This window comes from Barbus barbus, assembly GCF_936440315.1.
Source record: "Barbus barbus genome assembly, chromosome: 11".
NCBI lineage: Eukaryota > Metazoa > Chordata > Actinopteri > Cypriniformes > Cyprinidae > Barbus > Barbus barbus.
In genome coordinates, this window is record NC_136739.1 from 32,214,935 (window position 1) to 32,240,386 (window position 25,452).

A 25,452-nucleotide genomic window follows, 5' to 3' on the forward strand; every position below is an offset into this window, starting at 1 on the left:
TTTGCTTCATCTGATCTTCCCCTTGGCGCTTGCTTGCTAGCTTTTTTATTTATTTATTTTTATTTGACAGAAGGAAAACATATAATTTTAATTATCTGAAGTGCTTTTAAACATTTTCAGCGATTTTTTTTTAGTTGTGCTTTCTTAGAAAATGTTTAATTGAAAGTTATTTTTTAAATTAAGATTTATTAATAATAATAATAATAATAATATAAGCCTAATTATAATTAAAATTATATTTGAAAAGATTTCAATTTTAATGTGGTTCTTTACTTTCCAAAATGGCGCAAAAATATATATTTTTCTTTTTTATTAAACAACTCAGTTTTCTTTATTAAGTAATATCGTGTAAATATGAAGATAAAAAAAATGTATTTGAGCCATAGACTGTAAAAAAAAATGTTTTATTTGAACTGGTAACGACGGTCAAACGTCATTTCATGACACACGGCACTGCCATTATTTACAGGAGCGCTAGAGGGCGCTTGACTTTAAAACGTAAAATAGGGTCGTAATAAGCTGCTTGCACATACGACCTATGGGGTCGTTTTTTGGAGGAGGACAGGCTGTTCCCTGGGTACTGCAAAAGCCACAGCGTTATGCCGTTTTCCAGACAAAGTCGGAAAAGGGAACACCTGAGTTCGAATGTTCCACTTCCAACCTCAGGGAGTCCAGTCAATCCCACGTCACATTAGCACTTTTCATCGGTAGCACTTTTAGCTTAGTTTAGCATAGATAATTGAATCGAATTAGACCATTAGCATCTTGCTCAAAAATGACTAAAGAGTTTCGATAATTTTTCTATTTAAAGCTTGACTCTTCTGTAGTTAAATCGTGTACTAAGACTACCGGAAAATGAAAAGTTGCGAATTTCTGGGCTGATATGGCTAGGAACTATACTCTCATTCCGGCGTAATAATCAAGAACTTTGCTGCCATACCATGAGTGCAGCAGGCTCAATGATATTACGCAGCACCTGAAAATAGTTCCCGGCTAGGAAACTAGTTATGATATAGCCGGGGACTACTTTCAGGTGCTGCGTAATATCATTGCGCCTGCTGACATTTTTTTTATAATAATAATAATTATCTTGAAAAAATCTTCTAGAAAGGAGTTTTGTGAGAATCATCCAACTTAATCTTGAATTTGGTAAAATAATTGTCTTTATTTAAAATGTTTCAAGTCTTAATACTTTTCCTTTTGTTATACTGGGATAAATCATACTGGGATCTTTTTCCTGGGAAATTTTCCACCAGCCGCCACTGAACATCAGAATAAAAGCAGCTGTTGATTGTGTCTCATCAACTCCTGTGATTCTGGATCCAAACACAGCAGATCCACGTCTCGTCCTTTCTGATGATCTGACCAGAGTGAGATACAGCGAGAAGAATCAAGCCCTTCCGGATAATCCAGAGAGATTTGACTCTTATCCTTGTGTTCTGGGTTCAGAGGGTTTTAACTCAGGAACACACTGCTGGGATGTGGAGGTTAAAAAGATTCAATGCTGGAGTCTTGGAGTAACTACAGCATCAAACCAAAGGAAAAGAGAGGATTTCTTTGACTGATGTCTGGAGTGTACAGTAAGGATGGCCTGAACGGTTTGGTTTTCGTGTTAAACAGGATCTTGAGTCTATGACAGAGGAACAGTGTCGTTCTCTGATCCTGTAACTAACACACATCTACACACATTCACAACCACCTTCACTGACACAGTCTTCCCTTTCTTTCATACCTATTATCATCTGAGGATCTTACCATTCAATAGACAGGAATCACTACACTTGTAGATCTGTATTGACCTGCTTTCATCTTTTACACTCATCATATTTTCAATATATAATCCATTATCACAATTTCAATATTTGTTCAAAAGACACTAAATGAATAGTTATTTTCATTAAATGATCATTAGTTAACAAATGTGAATGGATGTTAAACTCAAATGTAGTAACATTATTACTTTTATGTCTACTTGAGTAATTATTTCTGTAAGTGTGCATTTTTACTCAATTACAGTTTTCAGTCACTCTGTCTGTCTCGGCTTGTATCTTCAAATACTGAAAATCAGCACAAGAAGATGTGTGTTTATTACTGACTTCAGTGTGTGAAGATTTTGAATGCGTTTTATTAATATGTAACCTGAAGAAATCCTAATGTTTGTCATCAGATCAAAGGTGATCAGAAACTCCACCTTCTTACAACACTTACCAGGAAGACACTGACTTGTTATTTCTCCTTTCTGTCAAACTGATTTTAATTCTGATAATTTTGTTTCTGAACAGACAGACGATCTTTGTGATTTTCTGGGTTTTTAATTTTTGAAATTGTTCAAAAAGTAAAGTTTAGATTGCTGGAGCTCAAACATTGAAAATGGCTTCATCGGCTGAACATGACTATAATTGTCCCGTGTGCTGTGAAATCTTCAAGACTCCTGTTCTTTTAACATGTAGTCACAGTTTCTGTAAAGTGTGTCTTCAACAGTTCTGGAGAACCAAGAAAACTCAGGAGTGTCCTGTCTGCAGGAGAAGATCCTCAAAAGAAAATCCTCCATATAATCTTGCATTACGAAACTTGTGTGAGTCGTTCCTGGAGGAGAGAAATGAGAGGTGTTCATCAGGATCTGAGGAGATCTGCAGTTTACACAGAGAGAAACTCAAACTCTTCTGTCTGGAGGACAAACAGCCGGCGTGTGTAGTGTGCTTTACTTCAGAACAACACATCAATCACACATTCAGACCCATCAGTGAAGTTGTTCCATCATATAAGGTAGGTCATTTTACTCAACTTCATATGACTTATACTCTGCTATAAAAAAGTATTTGACCCATACTGACTTGTTTTTCTGTGCACTAAATAGTGTCATACTAAAGTGTAGTTACTTTTAATCAACTTCATCCTGTTAAAAAAGTTCAATTTAAGTGTATTTTGTAATTATTCAGGTTGCCTTTGCTTTATGTTAGGTTTTTATTTCCGAATCAATTTAGTGTGAGAGATATAATAAAAATAATAAAATAAAATCAGGATAAAAATTAAATTAAATTTTTCAGCAATATATAATCACTGTATTTTCTTCTCTTCTCTGTAATCTGGTGTTTTGTATATTTTTAATTTGTTCAATTCTAGGAGGAGCTTAATACAGCACGGAAGTCCTTACAGGAGAAACTTAAAAAGAGAGAAAACATGAAAGAAGAGTTTGAGAAAACAGTTAAACACATCAAGGTGAGGAAACAGAATCAAGAGTGATTTTCAGTACAGGTGTAAGATCACGATACTGTCATGAGTCTGGGCCCTGCGCTTCTCCCTGTCGCCACCAGAGGTCACCATCTCCCTTCCTCCCGGACTCATCTCCCGTAATCACATACACCTGCCACATCACACACACCTGTCACACTCATTACATCCGCAGCTGTTCACCATTGCCACGGACTACATAGTCTCCCCTCTCCTATCACTCTTTCTGGTTGCATTATTTGTTATTTCATGTGTATGGTAGTTCTAGTGTTTGCTCTGGTCTGGGATACATGCACTGTGTATACATGCACTTCCCCAAATGTGTAGATACACATTTGGGGAAGTCGTGGCCTAATGGTTAGAGAGTCGGACTTGTAATCCAAAGGTTGCGGGTTCGAGTCTCGGGCCGGTAGGGATTGTAGGTGGGGGGAGTGAATGTTCAGCGCTCTCTCCACCCTCAATACCACGACTGAGGTGCCCTTGAGCAAGACACCGAACCCCCAACTGCTCCCTGGTGTGTGTTCACGGTGTGTGTGTGCACGTTGGATGGGTTAAATGCGGAGCACGAATTCCCAGTATGGGTCACCATACTTGGCAGTATGTCACTTCACTGTGTTGCCGTTTTGTATCCCAGTTATTTGTTATTGTTATTTGTTATTGTTTTGTTTTTTGCCGTGTTGGCTTTGTGTTTTCTGATTAAAGAGCACCTTACCTGCAAGTGGACCCTGACCTCGTCTTTTCCACGGCGCTTCCCTCGCCGTTCCGTGACAGAATGCAACCAGCTGACATGGGTCCAGCAGGGAGGTTGCTCAACATCCGCCAGGTAGACCAGAGCATGGAGGAGTATGCCAGGGACTTCATTGGAGGAGCTCGGTGGTCAGCTACTGAAAAGACCTGTCTCATGGTCTTTTTCTGGGGTGGCCTAGCTGAGACCTTCAAGTCCCTGGTGCCATACTGGGACCCCAAGGAGTCGCTGGAGGACTACATTGACCTGGCTCTGCAGGTGAGCGGCTCAGCCTTCAGGGTGGAGTTAGCTGCGGAGCCCGTTCACAGTTCTCCCAAGGTGGCGATCCGGGGGGCGGCGGAGGCGCTTCCGGAGCATCCTGGGCTGATGCGCAGCGTGCGGAAACCCTCGCTGATGTCGGTGCGAGCGGCGTTTACCGCTCACATTCCTCCCGAGACAGCGGTGTTCACTCACGAAGCTCCCAAGACAGCGGTGCCCGCCCACGTTCCTCCCGAGAGAGCGGTGTTCACTCACGAAGCTCCCGAGGCGATGGTGACCGCTCACATTCCTCCCGAGACAGCGGTGCCCGCTCACGAAGCTCCCGAGGCGATGGTGACCGCTCACATTCCTCCCGAGAGAGCAGTGTTCGCTCACGAATCTCCCGAGACAGCGGTGCCCGCCCACGTTCCTCCCGAGAGAGCGGTGTTTGCTCACGAAGCTCCCGAGACAGCGGTGCCCGCTCACGAAGCTCCCGAGAGAGCGGTGTTCGCTCACGAAGCTCCCGAAACAGCGGTGCCCACTCACGAAGGTCCCGAGAGAGCAGTGTTCGCTCACGAAGCTCCTGAGGTGATGGTGACCACTCACGTTCCTCCCGAGACAGCGGTGCCCACTCACGAAGCTCCCGAGAGAGCAGTGTTTGCTCATGAAGCTCCCGAGGCGATGGTGACCGCTCACATTCCTACCGAGACAGTGGTGCCCGCTCACGAAGCACCCAAGACAGCGGTGCCCGCCCACGTTCCTCCCGAGAGAGCGGTGGCTACTCACGAAGCTCCCAAGGCGATGGTGACCGCTCACGTTCCTCCCGAGAGAGTGGTGTTCGCTCACGAAGCTCCCGAGACAGCGGTGCCCGCTCATGTTCCCTCCGGGGCAGCGGAGCTGGCTTCAGGCTTTCCCGAAGCGGCGGTGCCCGCTCACGAGCCTCCCAAAGCGGCTGCTTCCGCTCACAGTTCCCTCGAGGCGGCGGTGTCCGCTGATGCGCCCCCCGAAGCGGTGGAACCCACCATTGCTCGCTCCAGGGTGTCAGCTCCACACACACCGCTGTGGTGGCCGCTGGTTCTGCCCTGGGTCTCCATCCCACCAGCGCTGCCTCAGGCCCCAGGTTCCCTTCCACTACACGGGCCTGGCCCGCCATCCCTCCCCCTGTTCCACCTCCCTCTGGACTTTTGGGGGTTTTGGTGGAACGTCTGGAAGCCGTTCCTTAAAGGAGGGATCATGTCATGAGTCTGGGCCCTGCGCTTCTCCCTGTCGCCACCAGAGGTCACCATCTCCCTTCCTCCCGGACTCATCTCCCGTAATCACATACACCTGCCACATCACACACACCTGTCACATTACACACACCAGTCACACTCATTACACCTGCAGCTGTTCACCATTGCCACGGACTATATAGTCTCCCCTCCCCTACCACTCTGGTCTGTCTGGTTTTCCACGGCGCTTCCCTCGCCGTTCCGTGACAGATACACAACTAGATAAAAAAGTTTGTTGGCAAACTCTAAGTTGGCTTGAAAAAGCCAAACCAGAAAGTTAGAAAAAGTTTTAAATGCTTGAAGTTTGAAGGTTTTCAGTTTGAAGTAGTTTGAAAATTAAAATAGTTTTAAAGATTAACGTTTGAATGTTTTGAAGGCAATTCAGTCCATCAGAAAAACAGATTGCTAGGGTACCTGGGGTGGTTGGGTGGTTTCTAGGGCGCTGCTATGCGGTTGCTAGGGTTTTCAGGGTGGTTGATAGGGTGTTTTTAGGGTACCTGGGGTGGTTGCTAAGTTATTGCTATGTGGTTGCTAGGGCACTTGGGGTGGTAGCTAAGGTGTTGCTATGCAGTTGCTAAGGTACTGGGGCTGGTTGTTATACGGTCACTAAGCATGTTACTAGCATGATTTAGCACAAAACCGGTTAAAACCAGCTAAAACCAGTTAATTTAGTGAAAAACAGCTAATACTAATACTTAATACTAAAACCAATGTTGCCATCTTGAATTAGCATATTGCTAACATGATTTAGATAGATAGATAGATAGATAGATAGATAGATAGATGGATGGATGGATGGATGGATGGATGGATGGATGGATGGACGGACGGACGGATAGATAGATAGATTAGAAATATTAGATGAGTTTGAATGAGTCTCAGTGGATTAGAAATAGTACACAGAAGGGAAGCTTGATTGAGTCTCAAGGGATTCTGGGAGTTTGATTTTGAATAGTCTTGGCTCATCTGAACATTCGGTCAATGTAAATCTATGGGATTTTTATGATATTTAATCTTCATTTTTAGGAAAACCGTAAGTCAAATAAATTAGAAAAGATATAGCAACCCAATTTAGATCAGTCTGAAGATCTGGGCTGAGTTTGGTGGTTCTAGCTTGAAAACTCAATTTTCAATTGCTAATTTAGGCCATGTCCACACATACACAGGTATTTTTATTTATAGGAGTTTTTCCTTCCATTTTTAAAAAACTATCTGTTCACATGAAAACGCAGAAGCATACTATGAAGCACTATCATGAGCATGCCAAACCAACAAGTGAAGATATAATCTCAATCGTAAAGCCATGTTGGCCAATCAGAAGCCTGAAAAAGTTTCCAGTAGGTGGAGATAACGGTGCATGCTCTGACGTCACAAGCCAAAATCTCTGGTTTCGCTGTCTACACGATAACACTGCAACCAGAGTTTTTGAAAATCTTCATCCTGCCAGGAGTTTTCAAAAATGTTGGGTTTCAGTGACCTGGTGCTGTGTTTGCGTGTGGATGAACGGCCAAGCCGCATCAAAAAAGCTGAGGTTTTGAGAAAAAAAATACCCGTGTTCGCGTGGACAGGACATTAGTCTCAGAAGAATAATAATAAGAGGCGTAAATAGCAGTAAATTGGCTTTTTCAAGCCAACATAATTATGATGTTATATTCAATATAATGGATTCCAGATTATTATTGTTGTAAATGACTACCAGCAATCTGCTTCTGGATCTGTTATATGTCTGGTGTCTGAGTTTCTCTTGGATCTGAATGATGTGATGTGTTGATGTGTGTTGATGGAGATGATTGAAGTGAATGTGATTTGATTTCAGTCTCAAGCTGAGCACACAGAGCGTCAGATTAAACAGCAGTTTGAGAAGCTTCATCAGTTTCTCAGAGATGAAGAAGAAGCTACAATCACTGCACTGAGAGAGGAAGAGGAGCAGAAGAAGCAGAGGATGAAGGAGAAGCTGGAGGAGATGAACAGACACATCTCAGCTCTTTCACACACAATCAAAGACACGGAGGAGATGATGAAAGCCAATGACGTCTGCTTTCTAAAGGTCTGATTTCAGATCATCCATCGATTGATTGATTGATTGATGACTGATTGAGTTCTTGATGATAAATGGTGTGTTTGTTCTGCAGGAGTTTCCAGTCACGATGGAAAGGTAAGTGATCTGCTGGTGTCTCTGGTCTCTCTGCTTCTGAAGCCAAAGTCACTGCAGTTCTGATCCTGATTGTTCTTCCAGAGTCCAGATCTCACAGCCGGATCCACAGACGCCTTCTGGAGCTTTGATTCATGTGCCACGATACTTGGGCAACCTGCCCTTCAGAGTCTGGAAGAAGATGCAGGACATCGTCCAGAACAGTGAGTCTGGAGAAGATCTGTGCTGTTACACATACACTGGAAATGAAGCATGAGGGAATATTTACAGATTTCAGCATTATGTGTGAATAACCAGATGAGCTGCTACACCAAAATGAGCCGTGAACAAGAGAAGAACAACTTTGCTCCACATGATATTCACAGTTACAGTGATACAGCAGATCTCACTTCAGTTTGATTGATTGGCAAATCTAAAATTTGATATATTTACTGTAACAACAGAGTAGAGCTGCACGATTCTGGATAAATTGGGAAACATGTTTTTTTGTTGTTGTCTCAAATAGAGATCAGGATTATCTTACAATTCTGAACAAAACTAAATAATTTGTGACAAAATATTAATTGCTGCAATCTATTTAACACTGTTTAATTAATTTGAAAGAATTATTAAACATTTTAATATCTAATATATATATATATATATATATATATATATATATTTAATGAACCGATTTGTTATATTAAAATGATGAAAAACTGGTTTGGAAGAAGGATTGAATGACTCACTCATGAATACTTGTTTTATTACTGGATGAATCAGTGTTTTTGTAGGGCTGATAGGTTTTTGAATGAATGATTCAATGACAAATACATTTTTTAACAGTCACTTGTGGTCATCTGCTGGAGAAACACTGTAATCAACACAAACCTTATTTAAAGCAGCAGTTACTTTCAGAAGGTGATTTGCTCTGTTTTGATCACAACCATAGACATCAGTGTTTATATCCAAACCATAACCCATTATTTCTGTGATAATATGAAATGTAGGACAGAAATAATACTTTTTGGTTGGGATTTTATCGATAAAGATAAATAGACCATATTTTGCTGAGTGTGTTATTGTGCTGGTATCTTAAGGACTGCCGTGGACAGATGACTCCTATAGTTTTTGATATTCTTCATATTCTGTGACGGTCAGTTATAGAAATTAATCTTTTCCAATAAGTTTAAATTGATTTTAACCTTTTATGGGCATTTTTACCTTTATAAAACCTTTTTTTTTAAAGTGTGCATCATCTTTTGAGTAAAACTCTTACATTTAATCAGTCAATTATAATAATACATTTAGGCTATTACTAAACAAATGAAATCAGTATCAATAAAATGTATCTTTACAGAAGATGCATATGAAGTGAATTTAGATGTATTTACACATTCAGCTCAGAGGGACCTGGAGTGCTTTAACTTGCAGTTACAAATGCATAATAATGTTTTGATATTTTAAACATGAAATGTTGAATACTGACATTTGAAATTATTTAAAAATGAAAAGATACTGTAAATGTGAAATTAAAATCTCCAGTAGGTGCATTAAGTCACTGTTAATAAATGAGTCATTGCGACTGAACTGAATCATTTAAACGATTGATTCATTCAGGAACGAATGTCATGTTGCTCAGAGACTCAGAACAGTGCAGTGGCTGTGTTTGGAATATTTTTGTTGTCGAAATAGCACAAAAACAGGCAATATTGTGTCTAAAACATAAGTCTCTTGATATTAACTTATTGTTTATTGAACTGTTGAATAAAATCAATGTCACATTTGTAACCATGCTGATTCTTTAAGAAAAACCGGCACTGTTCGTGTGAAATTGATTAACTATATGAATGGATCCATTATATGAATGGATAAATAGATACATTTTCTGCCCCCTTATCTTGAATTATGATCATTAATGCATATTAATAGACTGAATCATGCAGTGAAAGCACTCTAAAGTTAGTCTAACCAGACTTCATCACGTAGTCGTGTAACGTCTCGGTTACGTATGTAACCCTCGTTCCCTGAAGGAGGGAACGGAGACGTAACGTCAGTGTGACTGACTAATGGGATCTCGCTCGAGAGCCCAATCATCTTCGAGTGTTAACAAAACAAGCCAATGACAGTTGGCGTGCGTGTTTCGCCACGCGCACCCCGCCCCGCAGCGCGGGTATAAAAGGAGAGCACATGCAAACGCATATCAGTTTTTCGCTGAGGAGCCGAGACTGTGTGCCCCGGACGTACAGCGGTGGGACGTTACGTCTCCGTTCCCTCCTTCAGGGAACGAGGGTTACATACGTAACCGAGACGTTCCCTATCAGTCAGTCACGTTCGACGTAACGTTAGTGTGACTGACTAATGGGATCCCTTGGAAAACGCCACTATTGCTGACTCCCTCCAGTGCCCTGCGGAAGCTGGCAAGTCCCCCCACACCAGTTGGGGTGGAAGATAGGACAGGGCTTAGGCAGAGATGACAGCCACTGCTGTTCCGTACAGTGGGTATGGATAACACTGGCAAAGCGTACCACAAGTAGGGGAACGCTACGGAAGCCACATCCTGTGTAAGGAGATACCACGTGGAAATTACACATATGGACTGGCCAAGGGCAGTACTACATATGGAAGTCTCTGAGGTAGACTCAGCCAGCCTGGGGTGAGATAACCACACAGCAGAGACGGCAGAAGGTGTCTGCCAGGGAATAGACACAGGCTCACCGTGAGGGGAACCGTACCGTGGAAGAATACACATGTGGGATCACCCGAAGGGGAATCACTACACACGGGCACCTAGCCCAGCACAAGGGCTGACCTTGGGCAAACACACAAGTGCTGGACCTGGCGTCTGGCGCTCCGCCACGCCTGACTGCCGAGGGTGCGGGAGGAACTTCAACAGGGTTCGCCGTGGGGAACTGAACTGAGAAGCAACAAAGCGCACGTATCCGGTCCGTAGAGGGGAATGGCGCAGCAAGCGTGATTGACACCGAGCAGTGTCCCAGTGTTACTGGCCGTCTGAGCCAAGTACACGGGAGGACACGGGCTCTACACGGAGATTATAAAATCTCGCAAACGTGTTAGGTGCCGCCCAGCCGGCAGCGCTACAAATGTCTGCTATCGAGGTGCCCAGCGCCAATGCCCAAGAGGAAGCAATGGCTCTTGTAGAGTGTGCTCTCACACCGAGGGGGCACGGTAAGCGCCGGGCCTGATAGGCCAAGACTATAGCCTCGACTATCCAGTGGGCAAGTCTTTGTTTGGAGACAGCCTTCCCCTTCTGCTGTCCTCCGAAGCAGACGAAGAGCTGGTCTGAGGTCCTGAAGCTCTGCGTGCGGTCCACGTAAGTGCGCAAAGCGCGGACGGGACAAAGTAGAGCAATGGCTGGGTCTGCCTCCTCCCGGGGCAGCGCTTGCAAGTTCACCACCTGATCCCTGAAGGGTGTGGTGGGAACTTTGGGCACATAACCAGGCCGGGGTCTCAGGACAACGTGAGAGTCATCCGGCCCGAATTCTAGGCACGAATCGTCGACCGAAAATGCCTGCAGGTCCCCTACCCTCTTGACCGAGGCCAATGCAGTGAGGAGCGCTGTCTTCAATGACAGAAACTTAAGCTCTACTAACTGCAGAGGCTCAAAGGGCTCCTCCCTCAAGGCCAACAGGACCGAGGGGAGATCCCAAGAGGGTACCAGATGAGGGCGCGGAGGATTTAACCTCCTCGCCCCTCTGAGGAACCTGACGACCAAGTCGTGCTTCCCCACAGACTTACCGTCTACTGCATCGTGATGTGCGGCAATAGCGGTGACATACACTTTGAGGGTGGAGGGAGACAGCCTTCGCTCCAACCCATCTTGCAGGAAAGAAAGCACGACCGCGATCGGGCATCCCCGGGGGTCTTCCCGGCGGGAAGAACACCAATCGACGAACAGGTTCCACTTCAGCCTGTAAGCGTGTCTTGTAGACAGGGCTCTAGCTGAAGTGATGGTGTTTACTACTGATGGAGGTATCCCACCTAGAACCTCCGCGTCCCGTCCAAGGACCATACGTGGAGATTCCACAAGTCTGGACGCGGGTGCCAGAGGGTGCCCCCTCTCTGAGAAAGGAGATCCCTCCTCAGAGGAATTTGCCAAGGAGGGGCTGTCGCGAGGAGCATGAGTTCTGGGAACTAAGTCTGACTGGGCCAGTACGGCGCCACCAAGAGGACCTGCTCCTCGTCCTCCCTGACTTTGCACAGGGTCTGCGCGAGAAGGCTCACTGGGGGAAACGCATATTTGCGTAGGCCCCGAGGCCAGCTGTGTGCCAGCGCGTCCGTGCCGAGGGTACCCTCGGACAGGGAGTAAAACATTTGGCAGTGGGACGTGTCCGGGGAGGCAAACAGGTCTACCTGAGCGTCCCCGAAGCATCTCCAAATCAGCTGGACTACCTCGGGGTGGAGTCGCCATTCTCCCGGAAGGGTGGGCTGACGTGAGAGCTCATCGGCTGCACGATTGAGCTCGCCAGGGATATGAACGGCGCGAAGCGACCTCAGATGCTTCTGACTCCAAAGGAGAAGATGGCGGGCGAGTTGCGACAGGCGACGGGAGCGTAGACCACCCTGGTGGTTGATGTACGCAACGGTCGCAGTGTTGTCCGTACGGACCAGTACATGCTTGTCGTGTAGCAGCCCTTTGAAGCGGCGCAGAGCAAGCCATACTGCTAGCAACTCGAGGCAATTGACATGCCACTGCAACCGGGACCCTGTCCAGAGCCCTGCAGCTGCACGCCCGTTGCACATGGCTCCCCAGCCCATGGCAGAGGCATCTGTTGAGACAACAATGTGCCTGGATACTTGCCTAGGGGAAATCCTGCCCGAAGAAAAGCAAAGATCCGACCACGGGCCGAAGGTCAGATGGCAGGACGGGGTAACTGAGACCCGGTAAGTGCCGCGTCGCCATGCCCATCTCGGGACCCAGTCGTGAAGCCAATGCTGAAGCGGTCTCATATGAAGCAATCCGAGCGGCGTGACAGCGGCTGCGGATGTCATATGCCCCAGGAGCCTCTGAAACTGTTTCATCGGAACCGCTGTCTTGCGCAGTGCTCGAGACTGGGCCGGTATGAGCCAGTCGTCGAGGTAGTTGAGAACACGAATGCCTGATTCCCTTAATGGAACAAGGGCTGCCTCCACGACCTTGGTGAAGACACGAGGCGACAGGGATAGCCTGAAGGGGAGGACTTTGTATTGATATGCTCGTCCTTCGAACGCAAAGCGGAGAAATGGTCTGTGTCGAGGCAGGATTGAGACATGAAAGTACGCGTCCTTCAGGTCGATCGCTGCGAACCAATCGAACGGACGGATGCATTGAAAAATGCGTCTTTGCGTCAACATCCTGAGCGGGAGCTTGTGAAGGGCCCGGTTCAGGACGCGCAGGTCCAAGATTGGTCGTACGACCAAGGCAAGGTCCTCTAACGCTTCGCCGAATAGGCCGGTGTTCTGACGATCTGTCCTACCCGCTCAGGATGTGCTACCAGTAGTTCAAGCTGTTGTGCAACTCTAACGACATGAGCTTCTTTCTCAGAATTAACTACCTCCTTAATAAACGACGGAGAAACAGAGGTAGCACATCTTGTCAGCTGTAAACTCCTATCAGAATGAGAGACAATGAAAGAATATCACATATTTAATGTAAAAGATTCGACGTACAGTGAAAAAGTATTTTATTTAATAAGACAAAGAAAAATTTTATTTAGTAAATCAGGGACTCGTCAAAAACGCATGCTTTTTTTGAAGAAGCGCCCTCTTGATAACATTAGAAAACTCGTTTTCGTTGTTATAAATTATTAGACAATGAAGAAATTATTACATATTTAATGGGAAAGATTGAATTTAACAAACAAAAAAACTTTAATTCAGCTCAAATGATTTTACTTACACACCCGGGTCTTCAGACAGAGTGTTTCCAAGAGTAGTGGGGTACTGCGCATGCGCATTGTGTATGGGTAGCTCATTCTGAGAGGTAGCACAGAGTGTCGGAACACCGGCCTGGGAGATTGGGGCGTCTAAGAAACGGTGTTTGTCAGACTCCCTCATATCCACCAAGGTCAGCCATAAGTGGCGCTCCTGGACCACCAACGTGGACATTGTCTGACCCAGGGTCCGCGCCGTGACTTTCGTCCGTCGCTGTGCGCAGTTCCTGCAATCCGGCTGGGTCAGCACCACCCTCGTGCAACTGCTTTAACGCCTTGGCCTGGTGGACTTGCAGGAGGGCCATGGCGTACAGGGCGGAAGCGGCCTGTCCAGCAGCACTGTAACCCTTGGCCGTCAGAGCGGATGAGAACTTACAGGCCCTGGACGGAAGGCGTGGATTACCCCTCCAGGCGGCAGCGCCCTGCGGGCAGAGCTGCATTGCAATGGCGCGCTCAACTGGGGGGATCTCCACATACCCTTGGGCCGCCCCACCGTCGAGGGTGGTGAGGACGGAGGAGGCACTAGGCCTGTTTCGGGCAGAAAAAGCTGCAGCCCGATGCTCTCAGTGGCCCGGGAAAGCATAGCAGTCAGTTCTGGATCTGACTCGGTCAACGCCACTCTTCCTGATGGAGGCAGCGCAGCCGAATCATCATCTCCAGAACCTAGCTCATCCCCCGATGCAGTGACCGACATCCTGTCATCTGCTGGAGCTCCGAACGAGATGCTGGGCCCCGCCCTGTCCGAGGACTCCACAAGCTCGTCCGGAAACCCCAGACGGTGCGATGCGCTAGAGGAGTGAGAGGCCCGCGGAGACGCACTCGACGGGGAAGCTCTCACTGTGATCCTCAAGTCACCCTGACCATGAGCCGAAGTAGCCCTCCGAGAACCAGAGGAACTAGAACGGGGCATGGCAAGGGGGATACCCCCCCGCTTGACGAGGAGGTATCTGGAGCGCAGCATCGCGATGGTCATGTTCCCACACAGAGAACATGTGTCATCCACGAGCGCTGCTTCAGCGTGCTGAAAGCCCAAGCACGAGACACAGCGATCGTGACCATCAGATGAAGCCAGGAAACGGCCACATCCAGAAACACACGAGCGGGAAGCCATCTTTAAAAAGACGCCAGTCGCTCGTGGAGCTCTTTCAGAATTTGCTCTTTTTTGAAAAGAAATTCTCTTTTAGAAAAAGTGTTGAAGCGCCCAGGAGAGGTCGCAGCGCGACCGCAGAATAAGAGCTGCAGCACGCCGAGATGAAGCAGCAGCACTGGACAGCAACCTCCGCTGAAACGCCAGCGAATCTCCGAGAGTGTGCTACGAGACAGCAGCACACTCTCGGAGATTCGCAGAAAGGCTCGGCTCCGAAGCGAAAAGCTGATGTGCGTTTGCACGCGCTCTCCTTTTATACCCGCGCTGCGGGGCGGGGTGCGCGTGGCGAAACACGCACGCCAACTGTCATTGGCTTGTTTTGTTAACACTCGAAGATGATTGGGCTCTCGAGCGAGATCCCATTAGTCAGTCACACTGACGTTACGGCGAACGTGACTGACTGATAGGGAACCGGTTCTACTCCACCTGCTCCGAGCGGGATTTGAACCGCGGTGTCCGGCACGGGAGACTAAAGGCCACGGCCTCTAGCATCAGTCGCCAGAGCGCCTCTTTTTGAGATCAGGGGAGTGAGGTTTACACGAACCAGCACTTACTTGCCTACGTCTGTTACAATCGTGTATGAGTGCACTCTGTATGGCAAGCCGTTTTGACTTTTATTCATTCTCAGGATATAGTCAAAACGGCTTGCCATAACTCTGTAGGTGTGTTTTGTTTGGTTTTTGCAACATACTCGATAATGTCATGATGTGTTCAGTTTTGTGCTGTAAACCTGCGCAGATTTGGCTTGCATGAAATTCCCCAAGAAATTAATGAGTGAACATAATTTACGAAAAGTAACCCGCCAAATTGGCTAGTGATTTGTGTTCATTTCAAACCCTGGTTCCAGGATGATTTTTTCAAAGGTTTAATAAACACGGGCGAATCATGGTGATTTAGAAAATAGATTGTGAGGGTGTTTGAATCTTTTAATGATTAATTGTGCAGCTCTAACTGACAGTGATCAGAGGAAAATGTCTGATGTGTTTGATCGATAGGACAAGTCTCATAATTCATAATAATCTGTGTATGGTTCACTTTTATCATTATATGATCATCAGAATAAAAGCAGCTGTTGATTGTGTCTCATCAGCTCCTGTGATTCTGGATCCAAACACTGCATTTCCATATCTCCTCCTATCTGATGATCTGACCAGTGTGAGATACAGCAGGAACAAACAACTGCTTCCTGATAATCCAGAGAGATTTGATATCTTTCCATGTGTTCTGGGTTCAGAGGGTTTTAACTCAGGAACACACAGCTGGGATGTGGAGCTTAAACAGAGTCCAGTCTGGATTCTTGGAGTAACTACAGCATCAAACCAGAGGAAGGGATGTGCTTTCTTTGACACTGATGTCTGGAGTGTGCAGCACGGATTGTCTGATGGGTTTGGTTTTCGTGTTAAACAGGATCTTAAGCGTGTGAGAGTGTATCTGGACTATGACAGAGGAACAGTGTCATTCTCTGATCCTGTAACTTACAAACATCTACACACATTCACAACCACCTTCACTGACACAGTCTTCCCTTTCTTTCATACCTATTATCATCTGAGGATCTTACCATTGAATAGTCAGTAAACGTTACACCTGTATCTCTGATCGACCTGCTTTCATCTTTTCCTCTCATCCTGTCTCCGATATTTAATCCATATCACAATTTCAATATTTGTTCTAAATGAGACTAAAAGAATAATTGTTTATTTCAGTTATATATGTTAAATCATCATTCTTTTAGGGCTGTCGCGATTCGTCGACACCGGAAGTGGCGCATTTCACGGACGAGAATCCATAGAACACATTATTAGACTATTTTCCAAGGCAGCATGATATATTAAACCCATTTAAAAATCATAATTAAGCATAATTGTGAATTCAGAAAAGCTATGATTTAATTAAATAATTATATGCGATGCAGTTCACACAGTATATGGTCTTTAATTATTTCCATGTGTGTAGTTAAGCACGAGCTCCACAGAAACTGTTATTATATACATGTGGAGCGTCTCAAACTCATCTCTGCATGCTGTTCTGAGTTTGTGTTTATTATAACCTTCATCTGGGAACGCAACGTGCGCCATTTCATCAGATTTGTAACATAAATCATTAATAAATCTACACAAACACAGGAGAATACATCACGATTACAAAATAAAAGCTCAAACCCTCACTCTGAGTTTACACGAATAGATCTCCACATATTCATGTAATTACAGCAGCTGTAGCATTTCTGTCCTAAATAAATGGACAAACATGGGTGTTGATGGCGCAGTGGATAAGACACATGCCTTTGGTGTGAAAGACCCGGGTTCGAATCCACTGTGAGACACCAATGTGTCCCTGAGCAAGACACTTAACCCCTAGTTGCTCCAGAGGCGTGCGACCTCTGACATATATAGCAATTGTAAGTCGCTTTGGATAAAAGCGTCAGCTAAATGAATAAATAAATAAATAAATTAAGTGTACGGGTGAATGAAATGGTGCTTGGTCAATATGAAACAGTAATGTGTAATAATAATCATCAGGCCGTCGGCGCTCCTGCAGGGCTTTGTTGTGATGCATAATCTACATTAGCTCTATTGTTTATAATACATTATGTATTTTAACAGTTTTGTTCAATAAAACCATATGATTTATTGCTTTTGATACTATATTTAAACTAATTATTATTGCATCATTGCTATTATATATGTACTTTAAGTCATTTTAAAAGCTATTGTTCACTTAAATCCATTTTTATTACCACAAAAAAAAATATTATAATTATAGGGCCCTATGAAATCCGTTTTATTTCCAAATTCAATTTCTTAAATTGCATTAATCAAAAAGCCTGTCTCGTTAATTGAGTTTGACCGTTTTATCTGTACCAAATTCTGTTTTTCATAATTTTCTGGATTCCATTTGAATTGTTCCATTAAATTTTAATAATAAAAAGCATCTCCAATTAATTGATTTTATATTTTAAAAAAGTATTTTTCAGAAAATTTTAAAAAAATTGACGACGGTGTAGAATTGAATGAAATATAAATACTATGGAAATACTTGATTAAAGTAGTTTTTTGTGTGTTTTTTTTTTACATTAAAAGCTGTGATGATATGATTTTAGTAATGAAAGGTTAAATGTTTGGGCAAGATATCTAGTTTGTAAGTCATGAAAATGCATTGGTCTAAAATGGTGAATCCTGAATTGAGTTTATTTCTGTTTGAATGAATGAATGAATAAATGAATGTAATTGACTCGTTTAACTCCGTCTCCGCTCCTGTCAACAGCTTTATACTGACTTTTACTGAAATTGTGCAACTGATTCAGAATTTAAATGTTCTATCAAACACTTACAATTAATCCAGAACACAGCAAGATACATGTTAATGAGCCAAAATTAGTTTTCTTTTTATTTATTATACGGTTAACAAAAGCAAAAAGGCCTCTAACACTAGCTTGAGCTATTCTTTTTCTATTCTATCTGTTTTCTTTTTATTTATTACATAATTAAAAATAATAATAATAATTTCTCCATGTACTGCATTAATATAACTGAGACTATAAGCATATCATTGCTGTTTTGTTGGTTTTGTCCTCATTTGTAAGTCGCTTTGGATAAAAGCATCTGCTGAATGTAAATATTAATGTAAAGGGCTTCATGACTCAAAATATTTGCTCAGCATTCACATGTTTCTCAGGTGGAGGATTTATTTATTTATTTATCTGAAAAGGGTTTCAGTAATGTCAAATACTAAAATAAATATTCAGAAATGCACTTCAATAATTAGTTGATACATCTAAATTACACTATGGATTATATACAGGTCTATATTTTTAATTTAAGAGATTTAATAATAGAAATAAAAGGCTATGATGAATAATGAACAAGTTTGAAATGTGCTTTTAATTCATACAATTATTACATAACTCCATGAATTATAATTAATTTATATAATCACAGCAGCCTTTTGTCCCAATTCTGAGGGATTCGTTTTACAAAATCACTTTAAGATATTCTATAGTCTTTGATCAAAGCGTCTAAATTTAACTTCCACTCAAGAAAAGTAAATCTATAAGCTATATTTTGATATCTGTGTAACTCAGAGCCAGTATAAATGCGAATCAACTTTAGGGCCCGGGGCCAGCTGCTGCATGTTCAGACTGTGTCTTAAGAACTAGTTTGACCAACTAACAGTTGCTTGAATTAGAAAAGTTATGACCAGTCTTGAAGAAAAAATAAAAATATCAGTTTATACACTTCAGTCAGTCAGACAAAAGAACAGAGATGCTGATCAGCTATCAAAACAATAGAGTCAAACAAGAAATCAGTTAAATAGGGAATCAAACCATAATGATGTATTTAGTAGGGTAGAGTCTAAACAACAGAAATATGGCAAAATATAAAAGAAATACAGAAACACGTACAGTTGATATGTCTGTAAAGGGTGAAAATAGTCGGATGGAGGCACAGACTGCAGTCTGACAATAATAATGGCATCTGAGAGTGGATTATGAGGATATCTATGAAAAATATTTTTTTTTCCTCAAGCAGACACTCAAAACATTGATGGGATTAAATATAATTCTATAAATGTTACTCACACCTGTTCTCTCACTCATCGCTGATCTATGCATTCATGCAGTATTTTATTTTTCTTATTGTGGTAAAAAGGAACTGATTGGATGATGAAAAGTGGGTGTTTTATATCAGAATGGTGCCAGTCTCCATGTCTGAATATAGACAAAAACAAACAAACAAAAACAATAGGCTACATTAGTTTGTCTGAATTCACATAATTCATAAGTATTCACAGAATTCTATAGTAGTTGAAAGGTACCTGGATGACATACTACTACCTGTAATATTTTGAGGTATGCATACAAAGGATAATTTGCTATCCCATGAGGCTTTGGGAGAGGATTCATAAATGACGTGGAAGCAAAACAAGTTACATTGTAGGTCTCATGAAAGTGCCAACATGACAGAAGCAGCATGTCTGGATTGAATCCATACTATTATAGGAAATATAATTTTTTATTGCTTGTGAACTAAGTTCTTCTTAAAATGGAGCATTGACTCAGTCAGCAAAATCAAAGAGTAGAAACATTCTGGTTTGAACATCCAGTGTATCAAGTAAAATAACTCAAAATAATTCATGGGCTATAAATGGACTAAGATGTTTTACAAAGCTTGCAATATTCCTGTTGTAAAAATAAAAAATGTTCCTGTTGAGTAAAATATTTTTAATTACCGAATTAACTGAATTTATTGAAATTATCAGAATTTATCAAAAATTATATGAATTAAAATCACTGAAAATGGCCTAGATATTATATTGACCACCATATACCAGTATATGCATTATTTATTTCTAAACATCACTTTTGAATTGTTACAGGTTACATGTGACAGGTATGTTTATTATAAAAAAAAAAATTTTTTTATAGCCTTTAGTTTAACATAAATTTTGACAAAACTGCTTGAGGTCATTTTTAAAATGTCCAATTATAAGAATATTTGGTAACACATTAGAATAGGAAACACATATTCACTATTAACTAAAAGGTAGTTGTTATGTTTAGGTATGAGTCGGATTAAGGGATCTAAAATATGGACATGCAGAATAATGCATTAATATGTGATTTATAAATATTAATAAAGAGCCAATATGCTAGTAATATGCATGCTAAGAACTTGAATAGCAACAATAGGTCCTTAAAATAAAGTGTTACCAAATTTTAAAAAATAAATACTTTTTTAAATGCTTAAAAATAATAAATAAACCCTTTCAGGGTTGAAAGTTAAAGGGTTAAACACTCAAAGATGATCAGAAACTCCACCCTCTTACAGCACTAACCAGGAAGAGACTGACTTGTTATTTCTCCTTTCTGTCAAACTGATTTTCTTCTCTTTAACAAAAGCAACAAAGAATCAGGCATCAGTGAACAACGAAGAGAACAACATTGAAGACATTGAAGTTTCTAAACAGACAGCAGATCTTTGCGATTCATGTAGATATTCATGTTTGAAACCATCATTCAGAAAGTGAAAGTAAAGTTTAGATTGCTGGAGCTCAAACAGTGAAAATGGCTTCATCGGCTGAATATGACTATAATTGTCCCGTGTGCTGTGAAATCTTCAAGACTCCTGTTCTTTTATCATGTAGTCACAGTTTCTGTAAAGAGTGTCTTCAACAGTTCTGGAGAACCAAGAAAACTCAGGAGTGTCCTGTCTGCAGGAGAAGATCCTCAAATGAACATCCTCCATATAATCTAGCATTACAAAACTTGTGTGAGTCGTTCCTGAAGGAGAGAAATGAGAGGCGTTCATCAGGATCTGAGGAGATCTGCAGTTTACACAGAGAGAAACTCAAACTCTTCTGTCTGGAGGACAAACAGCCTGCGTGTGTAGTGTGCAGAGATTCAAAACTACACGACAATCACAAATTCAGACCTATAGGTGAAGTGGTTTCATCATATAAGGTAGGTATATCTCTCTGTCATTTTGCTCAACTTTTATTTTTTTAACTTTACTGTGGAAAAAGTATTTGCCCCCATACTGGTTTCTTCAAGGTTTTTTTTTGTTTTTTGTGTAAACTAAATAGTGTCATACTAAAGTGTAGTTATTGGGTAAGATATCATGCTGTTGAAAAGTTGAAGTGTATTTTGTATTTTGACAGGTTACCTTTGCTTTATGTTAGGTTTTAATTTGAAGTCTGAATTAATTTAGTGTTATTTCACAGCAATGTAAGATCACTGAATCTTCATCTTTTCACTGTAATCTACTGTTGTATATATTTTTATTTTTATTCAATTCTAGGAGGAGCTCAATACAGCACTGAAGTCCTTACAGGAGAAACTTGAAAAGAGAGAAAACATGAAAGGAGAGTTTGAGAAAACAGTTAAACACATCAAGGTGAGGAAACAAAACCAAGAGTCATTTTCAGTACAGGTGTAGGATCAATATACACAATTATGATTTATTGCAGCAATCTGCTTCTGGATCTGTTATATGTCTGGTGTCTGAGTTTCTCTTGGATCTGAATGATGTGATGTGTTGATGTGTGTTGATGGAGATGATTGAAGTGAATGTGATTTGATTTCAGTCTCAAGCTGAGCACACAGAGCGTCAGATTAAACAGCAGTTTGAGAAGCTTCATCAGTTTCTCAGAGATGAAGAAGAAGCTACAATCACTGCACTGAGAGAGGAAGAGGAGCAGAAGAAGCAGATGATGAAGGAGAAGCTGGAGGAGATGAACAGACACATCTCAGCTCTTTCACACACAATCAAAGACACGGAGGAGATGATGAAAGCCAATGACGTCTGCTTTCTAAAGGTCTGATGTCAGATCATCCATTGATTGATTGATTGATGACTGATTGAGTTCTTGATGATAAATGGTGTGTTTGTTCTGCAGGAGTTTCCAGTCACGATGGAAAGGTAAGTGATCTGCTGGTGTCTCTGGTCTCTGCTTCTGAAGCCAAAGTCACTGCAGTTCTGATCCTGAATGTTCTTCCAGAGTCCAGATCTCACAGCCGGATCCACAGACGCCTTCTGGAGCTTTGATTCATGTGCCACGATACTTGGGCAACCTGCCCTTCAGAGTCTGGAAGAAGATGCAGGACATCGTCCAAAACAGTGAGTCTGGAGAAGATCTGTGCTGTTACACATACACTGGAAATGAAGCATGAGGGAATATTTACAGATTTCAGCATTATGTGTGAATAACCAGATGAGCTACTACACCAAAATGAGCCGTAAACAAGAGAAGAACAACTTTACTCCACATGATATTCACAGTTACAGTGATACAGCAGATCTCACTTCAGTTTGATTCATTATTAAATCTAAAATTTGATATATTTACTGTAACAACAAAGAGTAGAGCTGCACGATTCTGGATAAATCGGGAAACATGTTTTTTTGTTGTTGTCTCAAATAGAGATCAGGATTATTTTACAATTCTGAACAAAACTAAATAATTTGGGACAAAATATTAATTTCTGCAATCTATTTTACAGGGTTTAATTAATTTGAAAGAATTATTAAACATTTTAATATCTAATATTCATATATATATATAATGAACCGATTTGTTATATTAAAATGATGAAAAAGTGGTTTGAATGAATGATTCAATGACAGATACATGTTTAACAATCACTTGTGGTCATCTACTGGAGAAACACTGTAATCAACACAAACCTTATTTTGATCGCAGCCATAGACATCAGTGTTTATATCCAAACCATAACCCATTATTTCTGTGATAATATGAAATGTAGGACAGAAATAATACTTTTTGGTTGAAAAGACTGTTTGTGAAGCTGTTTCTTACCTAAACATGACAACTGCTCTCTCTGTATCAGCAGCAAAACAGATTTTTATGTTCCAGTCAGGGATTGAAATTAACTTTTTCACTCACCAGACAATTTGGCTTCTAAATTTTTAAGTTAACGGCCATTCATAACTTCTACTATCAAAAAAAACCCAACAGAAATAAACCAACAGCCCGAAGCTGTCTACACTGGAAGTGACAAAGCAACCATTGCAAATCATTTTGTGTCAGTACTAGGGATGTGCAATACTAACAAAAAAATAATCTCAACATTTTCTGGGATTTTATCGATAAAGATAAATAGACCATATTTTGCTGAGTGTGTTATTGTGCTGGTATCTTAAGGACTGTCGTGGACAGATGACTCCTATAGTTTTTGATATTCTTCATATTCTGTGACGGTCAGTGATAGAAATTAATCTTTTCCAATAAGTTTAAATTGATAAATAGATTGATAATCCCGGTTTCACAGACAGGGTTTAGACTAAACCAGGATTAGATCATAGTTCAATTAAGACATTTAAGCAATTTTTATAAACATGCTTTGAAAAAAGCATTACTGGGGTGCATCTTGAGACAAAACGAAGGCACTGATATATTTTAAGATCAATCAGTGCAAGTTTCTTTCAGTTGAAAAAGCTCAGACTTACATTTTAGTCTAGGACTAGTCTTAAGCCTTGTCTGTGAAACCCGGAGTATATGTATTTAAAATATAGTGTATTTAATACACCAATTTTTAGTATTAAAATGATGAAAAACTGGTTTGTATTAATGAGTCAATGACTCACTCATACCTCACTTGTTTCATTAATGGAGGAATCAGTGTTTTTGAACGAATCTCGAATGAATGATTCAATGACAAATACATTTTTTAACAGTCACTTGTCGCCACCTACTGGCGAAACGATGCAATCGACACAAACGTTATTTGAAGCTTCACTTACTTTCAAAGGATAAGTGGCTCTATTTTGATCGCTACCATAGACATCAATGTTTGTAGCCGAACTATAAACTTTTATCCCAGTATTTCTATGAATGACTGTAAGACATAAATAATACTGTGTAGTTGAAAAGACTGTTTGTGAAGCTTTTTCTTGCCTAAACACGTTAACTGTCTGCTCTCTGGATCAGCAGCAGCGTGAATGCAGATTTTAATGTTCCAGTATGATTTTTTCAGAGGTTTAATAAAAACGGGAGAATCGTTGTCATTTAGAAAATAGATTATGTGGGTGTTTGAATCTTTTAATGATTAATCGTGCAGCTCTAACTGACAGTGATCAGAGGAAAATGTCTGATGTGTTTGATCGATAGGACGAGTGTCATAATTCATAATAATCTGTGTATGGTTCACTTTTATCATTATATGATCATCAGAATAAAAGCAGCTGTTGATTGTGTCTCATCAGCTCCTGTGATTCTGGATCCAAACACTGCAGATCCATATCTCCTCCTATCTGATGATCTGACCAGTGTGAGAGTCAGCGGGAACAAACAACCTCTTCCTGATAATCCAGAGAGATTTGATATCTTTCCATGTGTTCTGGGTTCAGAGGGTTTTAACTCAGGAACACACAGCTGGGATGTGGAGCTTAAAGAGAGTTTATACTGGAGTTATGGAGTAACTACAGCATCAAACCAGAGGAAGGGATGTGTTTTCTTTAGCACTGATGTCTGGAGTGTGCAGCACGGATGGCCTGATCAGTTTGGGTTTCCTGTTAAACAGGATCTTGATCGTGTGAGAGTTGATCTGGACTATGACAGAGGAACAGTGTCGTTCTCTGATCCTGTAACTAACACACATCTACACACATTCACAACCACCTTCACTGATACACTCTTTCCTTTCTTCTGTACTGTTTCTCATCTGAGGATCTTACCATTCAATAATCAGTAAACGTTACACCTGTATCTCTGATCGACCTGCTTTCATCTTTTACACTCATCATGTTTTCAGTTTTTAATCCATATCACAATTTCAATATTTGCTCTAAATGAGACTAAAAGAATAATTATTTCAGTTATATATGTTAAATCATCATTCTTTAATTAACGTAAATGATGTAATCCACATGGAACACTGAATATATGTCGGGCTCCTTGACGTCGGTGTAGAATTGAATGAAATATAAATACTATGGAAATACTTGATTAAAGTTGTTTTTTGTGTGTTTTTTTACATTAAAAGCTGTGATGATATGATTTTAGTAACGAAAGGTTAAATGTTTGGGCAAGATATCTAGTTTGTAAGTCATGAAAATGCATTGGTCTAAAATGGTGAATCCTGAATTGAGTTTATTTCTGTTTGAATGAATGAATGAATAAATGAATGTAATTGACTAGTTTTTGTAGTTTTGTTGGTTTTGTCCTCATTTGTAAGTTGCTTTGGATAAAAGCATCTGCTGAATGTAAATATTAATGTAAAGGGCTTCATGACTCAA

The 25,452-nt window shown here is 41.6% G+C and overlaps 1 protein-coding gene across 1 annotated transcript; it reads left to right on the forward strand.

Annotated features, from left to right (window-relative positions):
* Nucleotides 1-2,262: 2,262 nt before the first annotated feature.
* LOC306877464 (uncharacterized protein) lies at nt 2,263-25,023 on the forward strand. Its single transcript, XM_079429230.1, has 13 exons — nt 2,263-2,766; nt 3,124-3,219; nt 7,301-7,531; nt 7,617-7,639; nt 7,721-7,839; nt 15,786-16,265; nt 20,598-20,653; nt 20,739-21,158; nt 21,496-21,591; nt 21,782-22,012; nt 22,094-22,116; nt 22,196-22,314; nt 24,421-25,023. The coding sequence occupies exons 1-13, from the start codon at nt 2,371-2,373 to the stop codon at nt 24,906-24,908; spliced, it is 2,778 nt and encodes a 925-aa protein (XP_079285356.1). The 5' UTR covers nt 2,263-2,370; the 3' UTR covers nt 24,909-25,023.
* The last annotated feature ends 429 nt before the right edge of the window (nt 25,024-25,452 follow it).

Coding starts and splice junctions, on each gene's coding strand:
- LOC306877464 (XM_079429230.1), top strand. CDS start 2,371: ATGGCTTCATCGGCTGAACATGACTATAATTGTCCCGTGTGCTGTGAA. Junction 7,840..15,785: donor GCAGGACATCGTCCAGAACA/GTGAGTCTGGAG, acceptor GTGTCTCATCAG/CTCCTGTGATTCTGGATCCA. Junction 22,315..24,420: donor GCAGGACATCGTCCAAAACA/GTGAGTCTGGAG, acceptor GTGTCTCATCAG/CTCCTGTGATTCTGGATCCA.